This window comes from Artemia sp. Qi Xiang Cuo, chromosome 18 (genome assembly GCF_049724085.1).
Source record: "Artemia sp. Qi Xiang Cuo chromosome 18, ASM4972408v1, whole genome shotgun sequence".
Lineage (NCBI taxonomy): Eukaryota > Metazoa > Arthropoda > Branchiopoda > Anostraca > Artemiidae > Artemia > Artemia sp. Qi Xiang Cuo.
In genome coordinates this window covers 43,915,449-43,932,791 of record NC_142811.1, presented here as the reverse complement: position 1 = coordinate 43,932,791, position 17,343 = coordinate 43,915,449, and the positions used below count along the sequence as shown (strand labels likewise).

General features: G+C 32.6%; 2 protein-coding genes across 2 annotated transcripts in view; one reads left to right on the top strand and one right to left on the bottom strand.

Moving 5' to 3' along the window:
* LOC148941523 (ras-related and estrogen-regulated growth inhibitor-like protein) overlaps nt 1-17,343 on the bottom strand; it is a 387,592-nt gene that overhangs the window by 336,520 nt on the left and 33,729 nt on the right. The window lies entirely within an intron of this gene.
* Nucleotides 490-1,335, top strand: LOC148941525 (uncharacterized). Its single transcript, XM_089104105.1, has 2 exons — nt 490-549; nt 1,043-1,335. Exons 1-2 carry the CDS (start codon nt 496-498, stop codon nt 1,274-1,276), a joined length of 288 nt encoding a protein of 95 aa, XP_088960231.1. The 5' UTR covers nt 490-495; the 3' UTR covers nt 1,277-1,335.

Here is a 17,343-nt window from a genome sequence, read left to right as displayed (position 1 = left end):
GCGTGCATTACAATGATATGCGAAGGGGTCACTACTATTTCAAAAATCTCTCTCCACGTATACCCTTCAATGCTTCAATACTAGGAGTGCCGACAGATTTGCACTTAGATCGGGGTCTATTCATTTCTAGGAGCTGCATACAGATAAATTTCGGGTTGTCGGAAATGTTTTGTAGAAATGCCCAAAATCGTCCGGAAACGTCTTTTAGAACCTTATTTTCAAAATTACCTGTGTGTTGATTACCCTCTATCCTGGCTCTGGTACATTTAAACCTGATAAAATGGTCAATAATCAAATTAAATATTAGCATTTCCGGAAGACATTTGTTTTAATTCAGATTACTAATAGCACGAAAAAATCGAATAATGGACTGTTGTCATACTATACAAGATTAATTCAAACAAAGCATCACGGGTTACCATTCAAGGCTAAGAAGCAGGGCAATTTTCAAATATAAGCATTCAACAAGCAAACTTTATATCACTGTTTGATTGTATGTTGTCTAAGCAAATTACGAACCAGAAACCAGTAAAAATGATGAAAATACTTGTAAGTAATGTTTATTTTTGATATATTTTTCCTTTTTTAAGTTTTTTTTTTTAATATGAACTCATCTTTACTTCAAAGAGCATTTGAATAAATTAGGTTTAGAGGGATTTGATAACAGAATCTTAAAATTTTATTAGGATTTTGTCATGAAAAAAAAAACATTTTGTTCAAGATACAGACAAACGTTGGACTTAATTTGCCTTTTTTTTTAAAAGGAGGGGGATTGAAAAATTGTCAAGGATTCTTTAAAGAACTTTTCCCTAAGTCGAACTATGCGTTTTGGACATCATTTGATAATTTAAATACACTGACTATGGATACAGGTTCATAAATCTTGACGATTATTAAATCAGGGCGTTATATGATAAAAAAAAAAAAAAAATTGTGGGGTATATTCAAGGCAAAAAAACATGTTTTTATACCCTGTGAATTCTTTTTCAGAGCGACTTTCTTTTTGAAAGCACAATCTAGTTAACTCTACTCATTCTTTCAGGTTTTCCTTGGTCTTTTCGCCATTGCATTCTGCGCACCAGCAGAAGAAAAAAAGGAGGGCACAGACATTGAAGGAAGTGAATCATTCCTTCCAAGTTACGGTTTTGGCTATGGTGCTGGACTTGGCTATGGTTATGGCGGGCTCTATGGAGGTTATGGTGCTGGCATCTCCGGGGGCCTCTATCGTCCCTTCTATGGTGGATACGGCTATGGTGCTGGTCTCCGCTATTGGTGAACATCAGACAGTTTACATTTGTATTCTTCTACTTTTTTGAAATAAAAATTTTTATGTGAAAAGAACTCTCATTTAAAAAATTTACAATTTAAAAGCTCCCTTGTTTCTTTTCCTTATTTTTTTTCCCTGTATTATGTTCAAGCTCCAAGCAGGAACGAGCTGCTGAAAAGTTTAGTCCTTGCAAATTCAAGGAAGCAATCCAGGACCAGAAAATGTTATATTCCTACTTTAAACAGCTAACTAAAGAGACATACAAAGCTCTATATGCTCAAACAATATCTCTAGAACACAAATAATAACAGGACAATAACAGGACAGTTTTCAAAGGGAGATTTTCCAGGTTTTAGATGCTTTAGATTTGACAGGTGTATTGATTGGAGCATTATGCAGCTAAAAGAGAATCAGTTTTTGGAGAATGCCGTTTTACAATTTAAAAGGTTTTTCAAATAATTGTTGGTGTTCTCGAAAAAATGGATTGAAATCAGATAAGTATTCCATAGCACCTAAATAATTACCATTATTTTCACCAAAAAAACTTCATTTTTACCACGAAACACTAAAGAGTACGAAGAAATAAATTTTACCGTCGCTACCATACAGTTAATCACTTCCCTTAAACTTTTTTTTTCATTTATAGTTCGTTTTTCAAACAGTTCGTGGTAACGAACTGTAAGTAAGGAGCGACCCAGCTCAATTACCTATTAAAGGCTAAGAGCCTGAGAAAGTTAGCCATAAAAGCCAGAAAGAGATTTTATTTAGTGAAAGAGCCTAGAAGCCATAAAATCTTCATGAAAATCACACCATCAGATTCAGCGCATCAAAAAGCCCTACTAATAAGGTTTCTAAGCTACTATTTGCGAAAATTTTTTTTTTTTCGCCAGAAGAAAGATTACGAAAGCGTGTTTATTTGTTTGTTTACTGAAAAAATATAAATGTTTTTACTTCTATAACTTTAATAAATCAAATAATATGAATATTTTGATTACTAAATATCAGTATATTTATATTAAACTGACAATGCACATTCATTTTTATTTTTTTCAGTAAAGTGCAAATTGTGTTCTGGCCTTGGGAAGGCATAGGGGGTTTTGAGCCCTATTCATGTTAATTTCTGGTAGTTTTGAGTTTGACTCAGTTATTTATTGTTATTTCTGTTCTTTTTGGATTTCATTTATTTATCGATGCTGATTTGTGGTAGTTTCACGCTTGGTAGATTATTTGATTTTATTTTTGCTCCTTTTTGGTTGTCCATTAATGGAGTTCTTTACTTTTCTTTGAAAAACTTAATTTGTGGAAAAAGTTTTCTTAATTAATTTCTGTTCGTTTTGTATTGACATAGTCTTTTCAGGGAAAAGGAAAATAACTTTTTTAATCTTTCGGTTTTTTTAAGACTTTATGGTTGTTTTTTTTTTGCCTGCTATTTGTATGCTGGAGACAAATTTTCAGCAATTTTTAACAAGATATACCCTTTTAAAAATCTGGACACAAATAGTGGTGTTTAATTTAGTTTCATACCTCCTCTAGTTGACGCTAAAATAGAAAACTTAATACCACTCGCAAAAAAAATCTGTTTACTTTCTTTGATAGCTTGGATACACTTACGCTATTTTGATTTGGTTATATATTAAGAGCAGAATTAGCCCCAAAAGTTTGAACATAATACCCTCGGTCGTTCTTGGGATACTGCTGAGATGCCTTATTGGGAATTAGCATTAACACAGTGCATTTTGATTTAATCTTATGGCAACATTTAGTTTTTAAACATGCTGGGCAAATGGGAGGGTGGGTGTGGGAGGGGGACTAGTTACCCTCTAATCACATTTGACTGTTAAAAAGGGCATTATCCCTTTCTATTTTCAATCGAACGAGCCCTTTTAAAAAAAAGGGGCGGATCTAGGATATTTTTTAGGGGGGGGGGGCGCAAAAGAGGTTGATCCAATAAACTTGCGGTAGGAGCAAATTTAATTAACACAAACTTGCGTTAATTAAGTAAATTACAATACTTCAGACTACGTTAAATGGGGAGGGCACGCGTCCCCCTCGCCCCCCTCTGGATCCGCCACTGTTTCGAAGTTCCTAAGACAACTCCTTCGATGCGAAGTGCCCTGGTCTAAACAAAAAAAAAATAATAATAATACATTATACCCACATCGATCTTTACTATAAAAGTGTCAAGCCTTCCAACAGTTTTCTACTATTAAAAAGGGACCTAGCCCTTTCAATTTTCACTCGAATGAGCCCTTTCTGGGTTTTTACGACAACGCTTTCTATAAACACCTTATATACCTCCAGGGCATAAATTAAAACCCTTGCCCCGAGGGCTGTGAGGGGGTTGTCATCCTGAATGACATAATTTCCGGACCTTTCAACTACGTTGAACAAAATGGCTATCTCAAAGTTTTGATTGGATGTGTTTGGGGAAATGGTGGGCGTGAGAAGGAGCTATTTACCATCCAATCACTTTTGATTAATAAAAAGGGCACTAGCCGTTTCAATTTCCAATCAAATCATTCCTTTTTGAAGTTTCTACGACAACGCTTTTTATATATAAGAAAACCTTATATGCCCCAAGGGTATAACTTACAACCTCTGTCCTGAGGGCTGTGGGGGGAGATTCATCCTTAAAGACATCATTTCCAGACTTTTTAACGAAGTCGAACAAAATGGCTATCTCAAAATTTGGATAAAACAAAAAATCGCGAAGAAAGGAAGAAAACGAGGACAATTAACAGCCAGTTAAAAAATTAAAAAACTACGCAAATATTTCGGTCAAGACCTTCGCTTGACCATCCTCAGTGCAGAATAAAACTGATAAAATTATTAAAACCAAACCTTAAAATAAAAACACCAAACTAAAATTGGACGACCCTTTCCTGGTAACAGTGAAAGGGTAACTAAATAAAAAACAAGTTTTAATGGCATTTCAGAACTTCATTTTGCGTAAAGCACTTTTAAAGGCTGATCGCTTTCCAGTTTGATTGTTATCGGAGACTCTATTCGATTGCAGAATATAACTTTATGGATGCATGTAAAAACGATCAGAATTAATAATTTTGTCCTAAATAGGACTTAGAAAAATTTCTCCAGTATTCCTATTGAGAGCCACCTTTTGGTGAATGTGCTTTTTTATTTCAACTGCCTCCCTGAAAACTTGCGTAAGACCTTTATCGGGGGCAACGATGGAGGCCTCATCAAAGAAAATGAAATGTTGTGGACTCTCGTACACATGTTGCGCCAAGGCGGAATCAAAAACCTCAGGCCTTTGGCGTAACCTCATTGCCTTGTCGATTGAGGACTTGTGCTCAGATAATCTCTCCCCCAATTGCTGTTGGGTTCTACCAACATAAAAACAGCCACAAGAACAAGGAATTCTATAAACACCACTACCCAGAATGGGGCTGGTTTTATCTTTGCCGTTGTTAAAAAAGTTCTGTGTAATATTTGAATTTTTAAAGGCGACGCTAAGTTTATGTTTTTTAAGGATACTTTTCAATTTTTCACTCAATTTTGGAATGTAGGGTAGAACAGTGAAAAGTTTCTTATCATCCACCAATGGGACGGTATCTGTTGGAGCTTGTGGACCTGATGCACTCCCCTCTGCCTTTTTTCGTCTTCTGTCTATAATGGTCTCAAGTAATTTTATAGGGTATCCATTGCAAAATAAAATGTCCTTAATATAGTTCAATCCTGAGTCTATGTGAGGCTCTGAGCATATTCTTATTACTCGGTCAACCAAAGAAATAACAACTCCTCTTTTTATGCAGGGAGAGTGGTTGGAGGAAAAATGCAAATACCTATCGTTATGCGTAGGCTTTCTATAAATAGAAAATTCAAGGCCAGGAGACTTATTGAAAATTAAAACATCTAAGAAAGGAAGTTTCTGGTTATGTTCTAGTTCTAAAGTGAACTGAAGGCTAGAGTCCAAAGTGTTTAGATGAGTTAAGAAGGAGTTAAGTGACTCTCCTCCATCCTCCCACACAGAAATAACATCATCCACAAACCGACCCCAGAACCGGTGTTTCATCGGAAAATTTTCCAGAGCAGAGATTTCAATGAATTCCATATAAAAAGTTGCCAAAAATGGTGAAAGACTTGTACCCATGGGTAAACCCCTAATTTGGGTGAAAAATTGATTATTATATCGGAAATATGAGGAGGAACTATTGTAAAGACAGACGAGACGCATAATAGTTTCTATATTCAGTGTTTTGTAGTCCATTTGATCAATATTATCTCCTAATTTCCTTTGAAGAGCTAGTTCACATTTTTTAATATCGCAAGACGTATACATAGAAATGGCATCGAAACTGGCCAAAATTGTATCTTTTTATATCTCAATGTCTTTTAATTTTTCAACAAGGTGAACTGAATTTCTTATGTATGAAGTTTGCGTTTGCATAAGGGGGCGAAAAAGTGTTGACAACCATTTCCCCAATCTAGCAGTCGGAGAGCTATAAGAAGCCACAATTGGGCGTAGAAGAACTCCATCTTTGTGGAGTTTTGGGAGCCAGAATAATTTAGGAGCTGAACAACCTTTAGGGTAAAATAATTTATACATTTGTGGAGTAATAAGTCTTTCCATTTGCAAAATTCCTAGCTCTTTTCGTACTAAACGTGTGAACTTATCGGTGGGGGGTGAATCTATGGGGTCTGAATCCTTTAAAAGTGGGTGTCGGATAAAATATCTGTAACTTTTGTATTATATGAAGTTTTATCAAGGATAACAATTTTATTTCCTTTATCAGCCCTGGTGATAATGATGTGTGGGTCTTTTTTTTAATTTTTGAGAGTTTGTGTTTCCTGATTTTTTGACCTTGATGAATATGGAATGAAATCAAGAATATTCTTAACCACCTCTCCTCGAAGTAAATCTGGATTTTCCACAGCACCACGTGAACCTGTTGTTAGAACCTGTTGTGGCTGTTTTTATGTTGGTAGAACCCAACAGCAATTGGGGGAGAGGTTATCTGAGCACAAGTCCTCAATCGACAAGGCAATGAGGTTACGCCAAAGGCCTGAGGTTTTTGATTCCGCCTTGGCGCAACATGTCTACGAGAGTCCACACCATTTCATTTTGTTTGACGATGCCTCCATCGTTGCCCCCGTTAAAGGTCTCACGCAAGTTTCCAGGGAGGCAGTTGAAATAAAAAAGCACATTCATCAAAAGGTAGCTCGCAATAAGGATACTGGAGAAATTTTTCTAAGTCCCATTAATGACAAAATTATTAATTCTGATCGTTTTTACATACATCCACAAAATTATATTATGCAATCGAATAGAGTCTCTGATAACAATCAAACTGGAAAGCGATCAGCCTTTAAAAGTGCTTTACGCAAAACGAAATTCTGAAATGCCATTTAAACTTGTTTTTTATTTAGTTACCCTTTCACCGTTACTAGGAAAGGGTCGTCCGATTTTAGTTTGGTGTTTTTATTTTAAGGTTTTTTTTTAATATTTTTATCAGTTTTATTCTGCACTGAGGACGGTCAAGCGGAGTTCTTGACCGAAATATTTGCATAATTTTTTAATTTTTTCACTGTCTGTTAATTGTCCTCGTTTTCTTCATTTCTTCGCGATTTTTTGTTTTATCATGATTAGCCAGTGTGGTCTCAGAAATTATTTAAAATTTGGATTGGATATGTTTGGGGAAATGGTGGGTGTGAGAGGGGTTTTAGTTATCCTCCAATCACTTTCGACTATTAAAAAGGGCAAAAGCCATTCTAATTTCCAATCTAATGAACCCTTTTTGAAGTTTCTACTACATCACTATCTATAAAACCCTTATATTCCCCCAAGGCATAACTTACAACCCTTGCCCCGAGGGCTCTGAGGGGGTCATCATCCTCAAAGACGTAAATTTTAAGACTTTTAACTACGTAGAAAAATGGCTATCTAAAAATTTTGATTGGATGTGTTTGTGGAAAAGATGGGCGTGAGAGGGGGTTAGTTGCCCTCAAATCGCTTTCGACTATTAAAAGGGGCACTAGCCCTTTGAATTTCCAATCGAATGAGCCCTTTTTCAAGTTGTTGTGATTTTAAAAGTTCCGCTTTTGTTAAAGCCAATCGTGTTTAACAAAAAAAAAAGGAATTATTTACTGACCTTCAGTTGTTGTGATTTTAAGAGTTCCGCTTTTATTTCAGCCAATTGTGTTTAACAAAAAAACAAATGAATTATTTACTGACCTTCAGTTGTTGTGATTTTAAGAGTTCCGCTTTTATTTCAGCCAATCGTTTTTAAAAAAAAAACAAAGAAATTATTTACTGACCTTCAGTTGTTGTGATTTAAGAGTTCCGCTTTTATTTCAGCCAATTGTGTTTAACAAAAAAACAAAGAAATTATTTACTGACCTTCAGTTGTTGTGATTTTAAGAGTTCTGCTTTTATTTCAGTCAGTCGTGTTTAAGAAAAAAACAAAGGAATTATTTACTGACCTTCAGTTGTTGTGATTTTAAAAGTTCAGCTTTTGTTTCAGTCAATCGTGTTTAACAAAAAAACAAAGTAATAATTTACTGACCTTCAGTTGTTGTGATTTTAAAAGTTACGCTTTTGTTTTATCCAATAGTTTTTAAAAAAAAAAAAAAATGAATTATTAACTGACCTTCAGTTGTTGTGATTTTAAAAGTTCCGCTTTTATTTCAGCCAATCGTGTTTAAAAAAAAAAAAAAAATGAATTATTTACTGACCTTCAGTTGTTGTGATTTTAAAAGTTACGCTTTTATTTAAGCCAATAGTGTTTTAAAAAAAAAAAAAAAAGGAATTATTTACTTACCTTCAGTTTTTTTTATTTTAAAAGTTCCGCTTTTGTTTCAGCCAATCGTGTTTAAAAAAAAAAAACAAAGGAATCATTTACTGACCTTCAGTTGTTATGATTTTAAAAGTTCCGCTTTTGTTTCAGCCAATCGTGTTTAACAAAAAAACAAAGGAATTATTTACTGACCTTCAGTTGTTGTGATTTTAAGAGTTCCGCTTTTGTTTAAGCCAATCGTTTTTAACAAAAAAACAACTGAATTATTTAATGACCTTCAGTTGTTGTGATTTTAATAGTTCCGCTTTTATTTCAGCCAATCGTGTTTAACAAAAAAACAAAGGAATTATTTACTGACCTTCAGTTGTTGTGATTTTAAAAGTCCCGCTTTTGTTTCAGCCATGTTGTGATTTTAAGAGTTCCGCTTTTATTTTAGCCAATCGTGTTTAACAAAAAAACAATTGAATTATTTACTGACCTTCAGTTGTTGTGATTTTAAGAGTTCCGCTTTTGTTTCAGCCAAACGTTTTTAAAAAAAAAAAAAAGGAATTATTTAATGACCTTAAGTTGTTGTGATTTTAAGAGTTACGCTTTTTTTTCAGCAAATCGTGTTTAACAAAAAAAAAAATGAATAATTTAATAACCTTCAGTTTTTATGATTTTAAAAGTTACGCTTTTCTTTAATCCAATATTTTTTAAAAAAAAAAAAAAAGGAATTATTTAATGACCTTCAGTTGTTGTGATTTTAAAAGTTCCGCTTTTATTTAAGCCATCGTGTTTAAAAAAAAAAAAAATTAATTATTTACTGACCTTCAGGTTTTTTGATTTTAATAGTTCCGCTTTTATTTAAGACAAATTTTTTTAAAAAAAAAAAAAAAAGGAATTATTTAATGACCTTAAGTTGTTTTTATTTTAAGAGTTCCGCTTTTATTTAAGCCAATTGTTTTTAAAAAAAAAAAAATGAATTATTTACTGACCTTCAGTTGTTGTGATTTTAAGAGTTCCGCTTTTGTTTCAGCCAATCGTGTTTAACAAAAAAACAAAGGAATTATTTACTGACCTTCAGTTGTTGTGATTTAAAGAGTTCCACTTTTATTTCAGCCAGTTGTGTTTAACAAAAAAAACAAAGGAATTATTTACTGACCTTCAGTTGTTGTGATTTTAAGAGTTCCGCTTTTATTTCAGTCAATCGTGTTTAACAAAAAAACAAAGGAATTAATTACTGAACTTCAGTTGTTGTGATTTTAAGAGTTCCGCTTTTTTTTTAGCTAATCGTGATTAACAAAAAAAACGAAGGAATTATTTAATGACCTTCAGTTGTTGTGAGTTTAAGAGTTACGCTTTTTTTTCATCCAATCGTGTTTAACAAAAAAAAACAAAGTAACTATTTACTGACCTTCAGTTGTTGTGATTTTAAAAGTTCCGCTTTTATTTCAGCCAATCGTGTTTAACAAAAAAAAAAAAAAGGAATTATTTACTGACCTTCAGTTGTTATGATTTTAAGAGTTTCGTTTTTTTTTCAGCCAATCGTGTTTAACAAAAAAAAAAAAGGAATTATTTATGACCTTCAGTTGTTGTGATTTTAAAAGTTCCGCTTTTGTTTAATCCAATCGTGTTTAAAAAAAAAAAAAAAATGAATTATTTACTGACCTTCAGTTGTTGTTATTATAAAATTTACACTTTTGTTTCAGCCAATCGTGTTTAACAAAAAAACAAAGGAATTATTTACTGACCTTCAGTTGTTGTGATTTTAATAGTTCCGCTTTTTTTTCATCCAATCGTGTTTAAAAAAAAAAAACACATGAATTATTTACTGACCTTCAGTTGTTGTGATTTTAAAAGTTCCTCTTTTGTTTCAGCCAATCGTTTTTAAAAAAAAAAAAAAGGAATAATTTAAAGACCTTCAGTTGTTGTGATTTTAAAAGTTCCGCTTTTGTTTCAGCAAATCGTGTTTAACAAAAAAACAAAGGAATCATTTACTAACCTTCAGTTGTTATGATTTTAAAAGTTCCGCTTTTCTTTCAGCCAATCGTGTTTAACAAAAAAAAACAAAGGAATTATTTACTGACCTTCAGTTGTTGTGATTTTAAAAGTTCCGATTTTATTTCAGCCATCGTGTTTAAAAAAAAAAAATATGAATTATTTACTTACCTTCAGTTGTTTTGATTTTAATAGTTCCGCTTTTATTTAAGCCAATTTTTTTTAAAAAAAAAAAAAAAAATGAATTATTTAATGACCTTCAGTTTTTTTGATTTTAAAAGTTCCGCTTTTTTTTCAGCCAATCGTGTTTAACAAAATAACAAAGGAATTATTTACTGACCTTCAGTGGTTGTGATTTTAAGAGTTCCGCTTTTATTTCAGCCAATTGTGTTTAAAAAAAAACAAAGGAATTATTTACTGACCTTCAGTTGTTGTGATTTTAAAAGTTCCGCTTTTTTTTAACCCAATCGTGTTTAACAAAAAAACAAAGGAATTATTTAATGACCTTCAGTTATTGTGATTTAAAGAGTTCCACTTTTATTTCAGCCAGTTGTGTTTAACAAAAAAAACAAAGGAATTATTTACTGACCTTCAGTTATTGTGATTTTAAGAGTTCCGCTTTTATTTCAGTCAATCGTGTTTAACAAAAAAACAAAGGAATTAATTACTGACCTTCAGTTGTTGTGATTTTAAGAGTTCCGCTTTTTTTTTATCTAATAGTGCTTAACAAAAAAAAACAAGGAATTATTTAATGACCTTCAGTTGTTGTGAGTTTAATAGTTACGCTTTTTTTTAATCCAATAGTGTTTAACAAAAAAAAACAAAGGAACTATTGACTGACCTTCCGTTGTTGTGATTTTAAAAGTTCCGCTTTTATTTCAGCCAATCGTGTTTAACAAAAAAAAACAAAAGGAATTATTTACTGACCTTCAGTTGTTATGATTTTAAGAGTCTCGTTTTTATTTCAGCCAATCGTGTTTAACAAAAAAAACAAAGGAATTATTTACTGACATTCAGTTGTTGTGATTTTAAGAGTTCCGCTTTTGTTTCATCCAATAGTGTTTAACAAAAAAAAAAAAAAGTAATTATTTAATGAAATTAAGTTGTTTTTATTTTAATAGTTACAAATTTTTTTCAGCCATTCGTGTTTAACAAAAAAACAAAGGAATTATTTTCTGACTTTCAGTTGTTGTGATTTTAAAAGTTCCGCTTTTGTTTCATCCAATTGTGTTTAACAAAAAAAAACAAATGAATTATTTACTTACCGTAAGTTGTTGTGATTTTAATAGTTCCGCTTTTGTTTCAGCCAATCGTGTTTAACAAAAAAACAAATGAATTATTTACTGACCTTCAGTTGTTGTGATTTTAAAAGTTCCGCTTTTGTTTCAGCCATGTTGTGATTTTAAGAGTTCCGCTTTTATTTCTGCCAATCGTGTTTAACAAAAAAAAACAAAGGAATTATTTACTGACCTTCAGTTGTTGTGATTTTAAAAGTTTCGCTTTTGTTGCAGCCAATCGTGTTTAACAAAAAAAAAACAAAGGAATTATTTACTGACCTTCAGTTGTTGTGATTTTAAAAGTTCCGCTTTTGTTTCAGTAAATCGTGTTTAACAAAAAAAAACGAATCATTTACTGACCTTCAGTTTTTGTTATTTTAATATTTACTCTTTTATTTAAGCCAATAGTTTTTAACAAAAAAAAACAAAGTAATTATTTAATGACCCTCAGTTGTTGTTATTTTAAAAGTTTAGCTTTTATTTAAGCAAATAGTGTTTAACAAAAAAAAACAAAAGGAATTATTTACTGACCTTCAGTTGTTGTGATTTTAAGAGTTCTGCTGATGTTCCAGCCAATCGTGTTTAACAAAAAAACAAAGGAATTATTTACTGACCTTCAGTTGTGATTTTAAAAGTTCCGCTTTTGTTTCAGCCAATCGTGTTTAACAAAAAAACAAAGGGATTATTTTCTGACTTTCAGTTGTTTTGATTTTAAAAGGTCCGCTTTTATTTAAGCCAATAATGTTTAACAAAAGAACCAAAAGGAATTATTTACTGACCGTCAGTTTTTGTGATTTTACAAGTTCCGCTTTTGTTTCAGCCAATCGTTTTTAACAAACAAAACACAGGAATGAATTACTGACCTTCAGTTTTTGTTATTTTAAAATTTCCACTTTTATTTCATCCAATCGTTTTTAAAAAAAAAAAACAAAGAAATTATTTACTGACCTTCAGTTGTGATTTTAAAAGTTCCGCTTTTGTTTTCTAAAATCATCTTCTAAAATGCCTCAAACGGTTTCACTTAAATCATCTTCTAAAATGTTTCAAAACGGTTTCACCCAAATAATCCCTAAACGTAATTTCTGCGTGTTCCTTTTGTTTTGGCATCCCTGCGCTGTCACATTTAAAATTCCTATGAAACCATTTCCCGCGTTAATATCTTCATCTCATAGATATCATCTTCTTAATCATCTTCTAAAATCATCTTCTAAAATGCCTCAAACGGTTTCGCCTAAATCATCTTCTAAAATGTCTAAAACGGTTTCGCCCAAATAATCCCCTAAAAGTAATTTCTGCGTGTTCCTTATGTTTTGGCATCCCTGCAATGTCACATTTGAAATTCCTAGGAAACCCTTTCCCGCGTTAATCTCTTCATCTCTAAGATGTTCCTAGCTACATTATTATGGTTTCGATAGAACATCAATTTATCTCTCTGACTTAAAGATCAGTGAAGCCGTATTTAAAAAAGGATTTTTCTATCTCTTTAGACTCCCGCATAATTCCAAGATAACAAGTGATGTCATTTCTAATTCCTGACACTAAAGATCAATGAAGCCTTATTTAAAAATAGAATATTAATTTTTCTCTCTGACCTAAAGAGCGTTTATCCCTCAGACCTAAGATCAAAGAAGCCATATTTGTTTCTTTATTCCCCTTTCACGAATCAATAATTCCCCTTAGAAACAAAAAATTAATTCCCCTATCGTGAATCAATAATTCCCCTTAGAAACAACAAAATAATTCCCCCTTCATGGATCGATAATCCTTGAATAAATTATAACCTGTCAGCGTTAGACTTAATTGTAGGTGGCAACACGGTGTTCGTACGGGACCTCCTGATAGGTTCCTACTTATAGGTTGTTTTTTTTTTGTCAGGGTGATCGCATCGAACGAATACTCATATAAAATCGTGAGAGGGCTTGCTCAAACGGAAATTACAGTTGTAGCTCCCAATTTTGTGACCAAAATGATGAGGGGGTAGGTATATCCCCCACCCACGCTCCTTTTTTCCCAAAGTCATCCGATCAAAATTTTGAGACAGTTATATTGATCAGCATAGTTGAAAAGTCAAGTAACCATGCCTTTGGGGATGACATGGCCCTGCAAATCCCAGGGGAAAGGTTGTAAGTTATGAAAAATGTCTAGTGTTTTTTGTCTAGACATTTTATGGGAGGGTGAATTTTCTATGGGGGAATTTTCTGCAGTGCGGATTTTTCAAGAGGAGATTAATCCATGTGGAGGGAAGTTTCCGGAATGAACTTTCAAAGGAAAATCATACACGGGGAAATATACCAGAATTTACTTTTTTTTTAATTGAGTTACTTTCTTTTTGCCAATTTAATTTTACATGTGGAGATATAAAGCGGAATTGCCCAGGGAAAATTTTCAAAGGAGTTGAAATTTTCTTGGGGGTTTTTTCAGGGGGTGGGGGATATTTTTTACGGGAGAAATTCTCTATGTGTAAATTTTGCGTGGAAGTAACTTTCCATTGAGACAACGAGACGAGAGAATTCCAGGAAACATTTTCCACGGAAGGAGGATTTGAGGCATGATTTGAAAAACAATTAAATAAGAAAAATAGTTTTATTTCAACTAAAATTAAGGAGCAATATCCAAATTAAAACGAACGGAAATTGTCTCGTGTATGAGAAGTGTGCCCCTCTCCTCAATACCTTGGTTTTTACGCTAATTTAACTTCCCCCTTCCCAATTATTTAATAACAACACCTGAAAAAAGAGACCTTCGATTAGATTAAGGAGATTTTTAACAATACAGAAATAACTTTTGGTGTGAAGAGCGAGTTATTGAGGAGAGGTTATCTCCCTCATGCACGGAACAGTTTCTGTTCTTTTTATTTTTAATTTAGCTCCGTACTTTCAGCGGAAAGAAAAGAAAATCATTTAATCGCTGAAAGGCAGAATCAACTCTCAGGGGAAACTAAACTGATTTTGAATAGCCAAAACTAGCCAGTATCTTATTTTTTTTTTTATCCTGAGTCTGAGTAGTTCCAAATCAGGGTTTGTGTAATATTCATTCATATAATATTAGTTTTTTGTATTCTATTCAAAATTCGGAAAACATTACGCAAAATGCTCTTTAATTACAATTTTTGTTATTGAATTTTGGCAAAGTCTAGGTTAACATCCTGGATGCTCCAAGTATATTTTGATTTAGTTCAACACCCATTTAGTATTTTTAAAAGTTTCAACTTAGCCGCTCCCGGAACATTGGGGTTGCACCCTTACAATCAGGATTCACGTAGGGTCTTTCGATTGAATTCAACATTCCTTGATATCTTTAGCCTAATAATCCAAGCCATTACTAGTACTATACAGATACGCCATTTTGATAATCAGGATCCACGTGGTGTTATTTGGTTTTGGCCAAAATTTACCTCAGTATTCCCTGGAAGTTCCAGCTTAATATCCTTCGTCACTTCTAATATTATTGTAGGTACACCCTTTTGAAAACCTATTGAAAATAGTGATTTAGTTCAGTATCCCCCTTAATTTTCATTTTAATTTTCATTTAATTTTCATCCTCTGAAATTTTCAACATAAAAACACTTATCTGCTTCTGAAATATTATACAAGTTTTCTTGTCAGTTCTAAAACATATTCTTAGACAATTGTCAATTTAGATACTTGCATTCCTTTCCCCATTGCCTTTTGGATCATTTTAAAAATCACTAGAACTTTTAATTTCAAATCAAATAAACCCTTCCGAAATTTCGAGGACCGCTCCTTCCGTGTGAAGTAGCTCTGGAAAAAATAATATTAATAGATAGTAGATTGAAGGTTTATGGCTCATTACTACGGAAATGCTAGAGCGTTGCTTCTGATAGTCCAGGCTTGCGTTACAATGATACTCGAAAGGGTCCCTACTATTTCAAAAATCTCTCTCTAGATATTTTATTGTATTTAGATCGGGGTCTATTCATTTTGAGGGGCTGCATACTACAGATAAATTTAGGAGTGTCGGAAATGTTTTGTCGGAATGCCCAAAATCGTCCGGAAACGTCTTTTAGAACCTTATTTTCAAAATTCCCTGTGTGTTGATTACCCTCTATCCCGGCTCTGGTATATTCAAATTTGATAAAATGGACAATAATATATAAACGTTTTTACTTTTATAACTTTAATAAATCAAATAATATTAACATTTTGATCACTAAATATCAGTATATATATATATATATATATATATATATATATATATATATATATATATATATATATATATATATATATATATATATATATATATTACAATGTTACAATGCATTGTAATATGTGCATGTTACAATGCACATTCATTGTATTTTTTTCAGTAAAGTGCAATTTTGTTCTGGCCTTGGGAAGGCATAGGGGTTTTGAGCCCAACTTATATTAATTTCTGGTCGTTTTGAGTTTGACTCGGTTATTTATTGTAATTTCTGTCCTTTTGGGGTTTCATTTATTAATCGATGCTGATTTGTGGTAGCTTCACGCTTAAAATACTACTTGGTTTTGTATTTAATCAATCTTGGTTTAACGGCGCTCTTTTCTTTGAAAAACTTATTTTGTGGAAAAAGTTTTTTTAATTAATTCAAACAAAGCATCACGGGTTACCATTCAAGGCTAAGAAGCAGGGCAATTTTCATCTATAAGCATTCAACAAGCAAACTTTATATCAATGTTTGATTGTATGTTGTCTAAGCTAATTACAAACCAAAAACCATTAAAAATGATGAAAATACTTGTAAGTAATGTGTACACTTGCAAAGCCCTCAAAATCAACTCACTTTTTTGAAACTAAAAAGGATGTTTTTCACAAAAAAAAAATTACACTGCTTTCTTGGATTTCATAGATACCTTTAACACATTTTTCCTTTTTTTAATTTTTTTTTTTAAATTTTGATTCATCTTCACAAGAAAAGAGCGTCTGACTAAATTAGGTTGAGAGGGGGCTGGATAACAGAATCATAAATTTCATTAGGATTTTTTCATGAAAAAAAAACACCTTCAAGATACATACAAAAGTTGGACTTAATTTTCCTTTTTTCAAGAGGGAAGGGGATCGAATAATTGCCAAGGATCCTTTAAAGAACTTTTCTCTAAGTGGAACTAAGTGTTTTGAACATCATTGGATAATTTAAATGCACTGATTATGGATATAAGTTCATAAATCTTGACCATTATTAAATCAGGACGTTATATGATGAAAAAAAACTAAATTGAAAAAAAAATTGTTATAATTGTTATACCCTATTGTTATAATTGTTAAAATTGTTATAATTGTTATACAACCTAGTTAACAACCTAGGCCACAGACATTGAAGGAAGTGAATCATTCCTCCCAAGTTTCTGGTTTTGGTTATGGTGCTGGACTTGGCTACGGTTATGGCGGGCTCTATGGAGGTTATGGTGCTGGCATCTTTGGAGGCCTTTATCGTCCCTTCTATGGTGGATACGGCTATGGTGCTGATCTGCGCTACTGGTGAACATCAGCCAGTTTACATTTGTACTCTTCTACTTTTTTGAAATAAAAATTTCTATGTGAAAAGAACTCTCATTAAAACAATTTACAATTTAAAAGCTCCCTTGTTTCTTTTCCTTACTTTTTTTTCCTTGTATTATGTTCAAGCTCCAAGCAGGAACGAGCTGCTGAAAAGTTTATTCCTTGCAAATTCAAGGACTACGGGACTGCAAAAATGTTGTTTTCCTGCTTTAAACGGCTAACCTAATCTAAGAGAGACACAAAGCTCTATATGCTCAAACAATATCTTTAGAACACAAATAATAACAGGGCAATAACAGGACCGTTTTCAAAGGGAGATTTTTCCAGGTATTTTTCCCATGCATTAGATTCGACAGGTTAATTGGTTGAAGCATTATTCAGCTAAGAGAGAATCAGTTTTCGGAGAATGCCATTTTACAATTTACGAGAATTTTCAAATAAGTTTTCCAGTGTTCCCGCAAAAATGGATCGAAATCGGATAAGTATTCCATAGCACCTACGTAATTATCAGTATTTTCACAAAAAAAAAAACACTTGATTTTCACCACGAAACACTAAAGAGTAC

Bases quoted from the DNA above. Each gene is read 5' to 3' on its own strand.
- LOC148941525 (XM_089104105.1), top strand. From the start codon at position 496: ATGTTGTCTAAGCAAATTACGAACCAGAAACCAGTAAAAATGATGAAA. The intron at 550-1,042 runs GTAAGTAATGTT...TCATTCTTTCAG, and splicing joins TAAAAATGATGAAAATACTT to GTTTTCCTTGGTCTTTTCGC.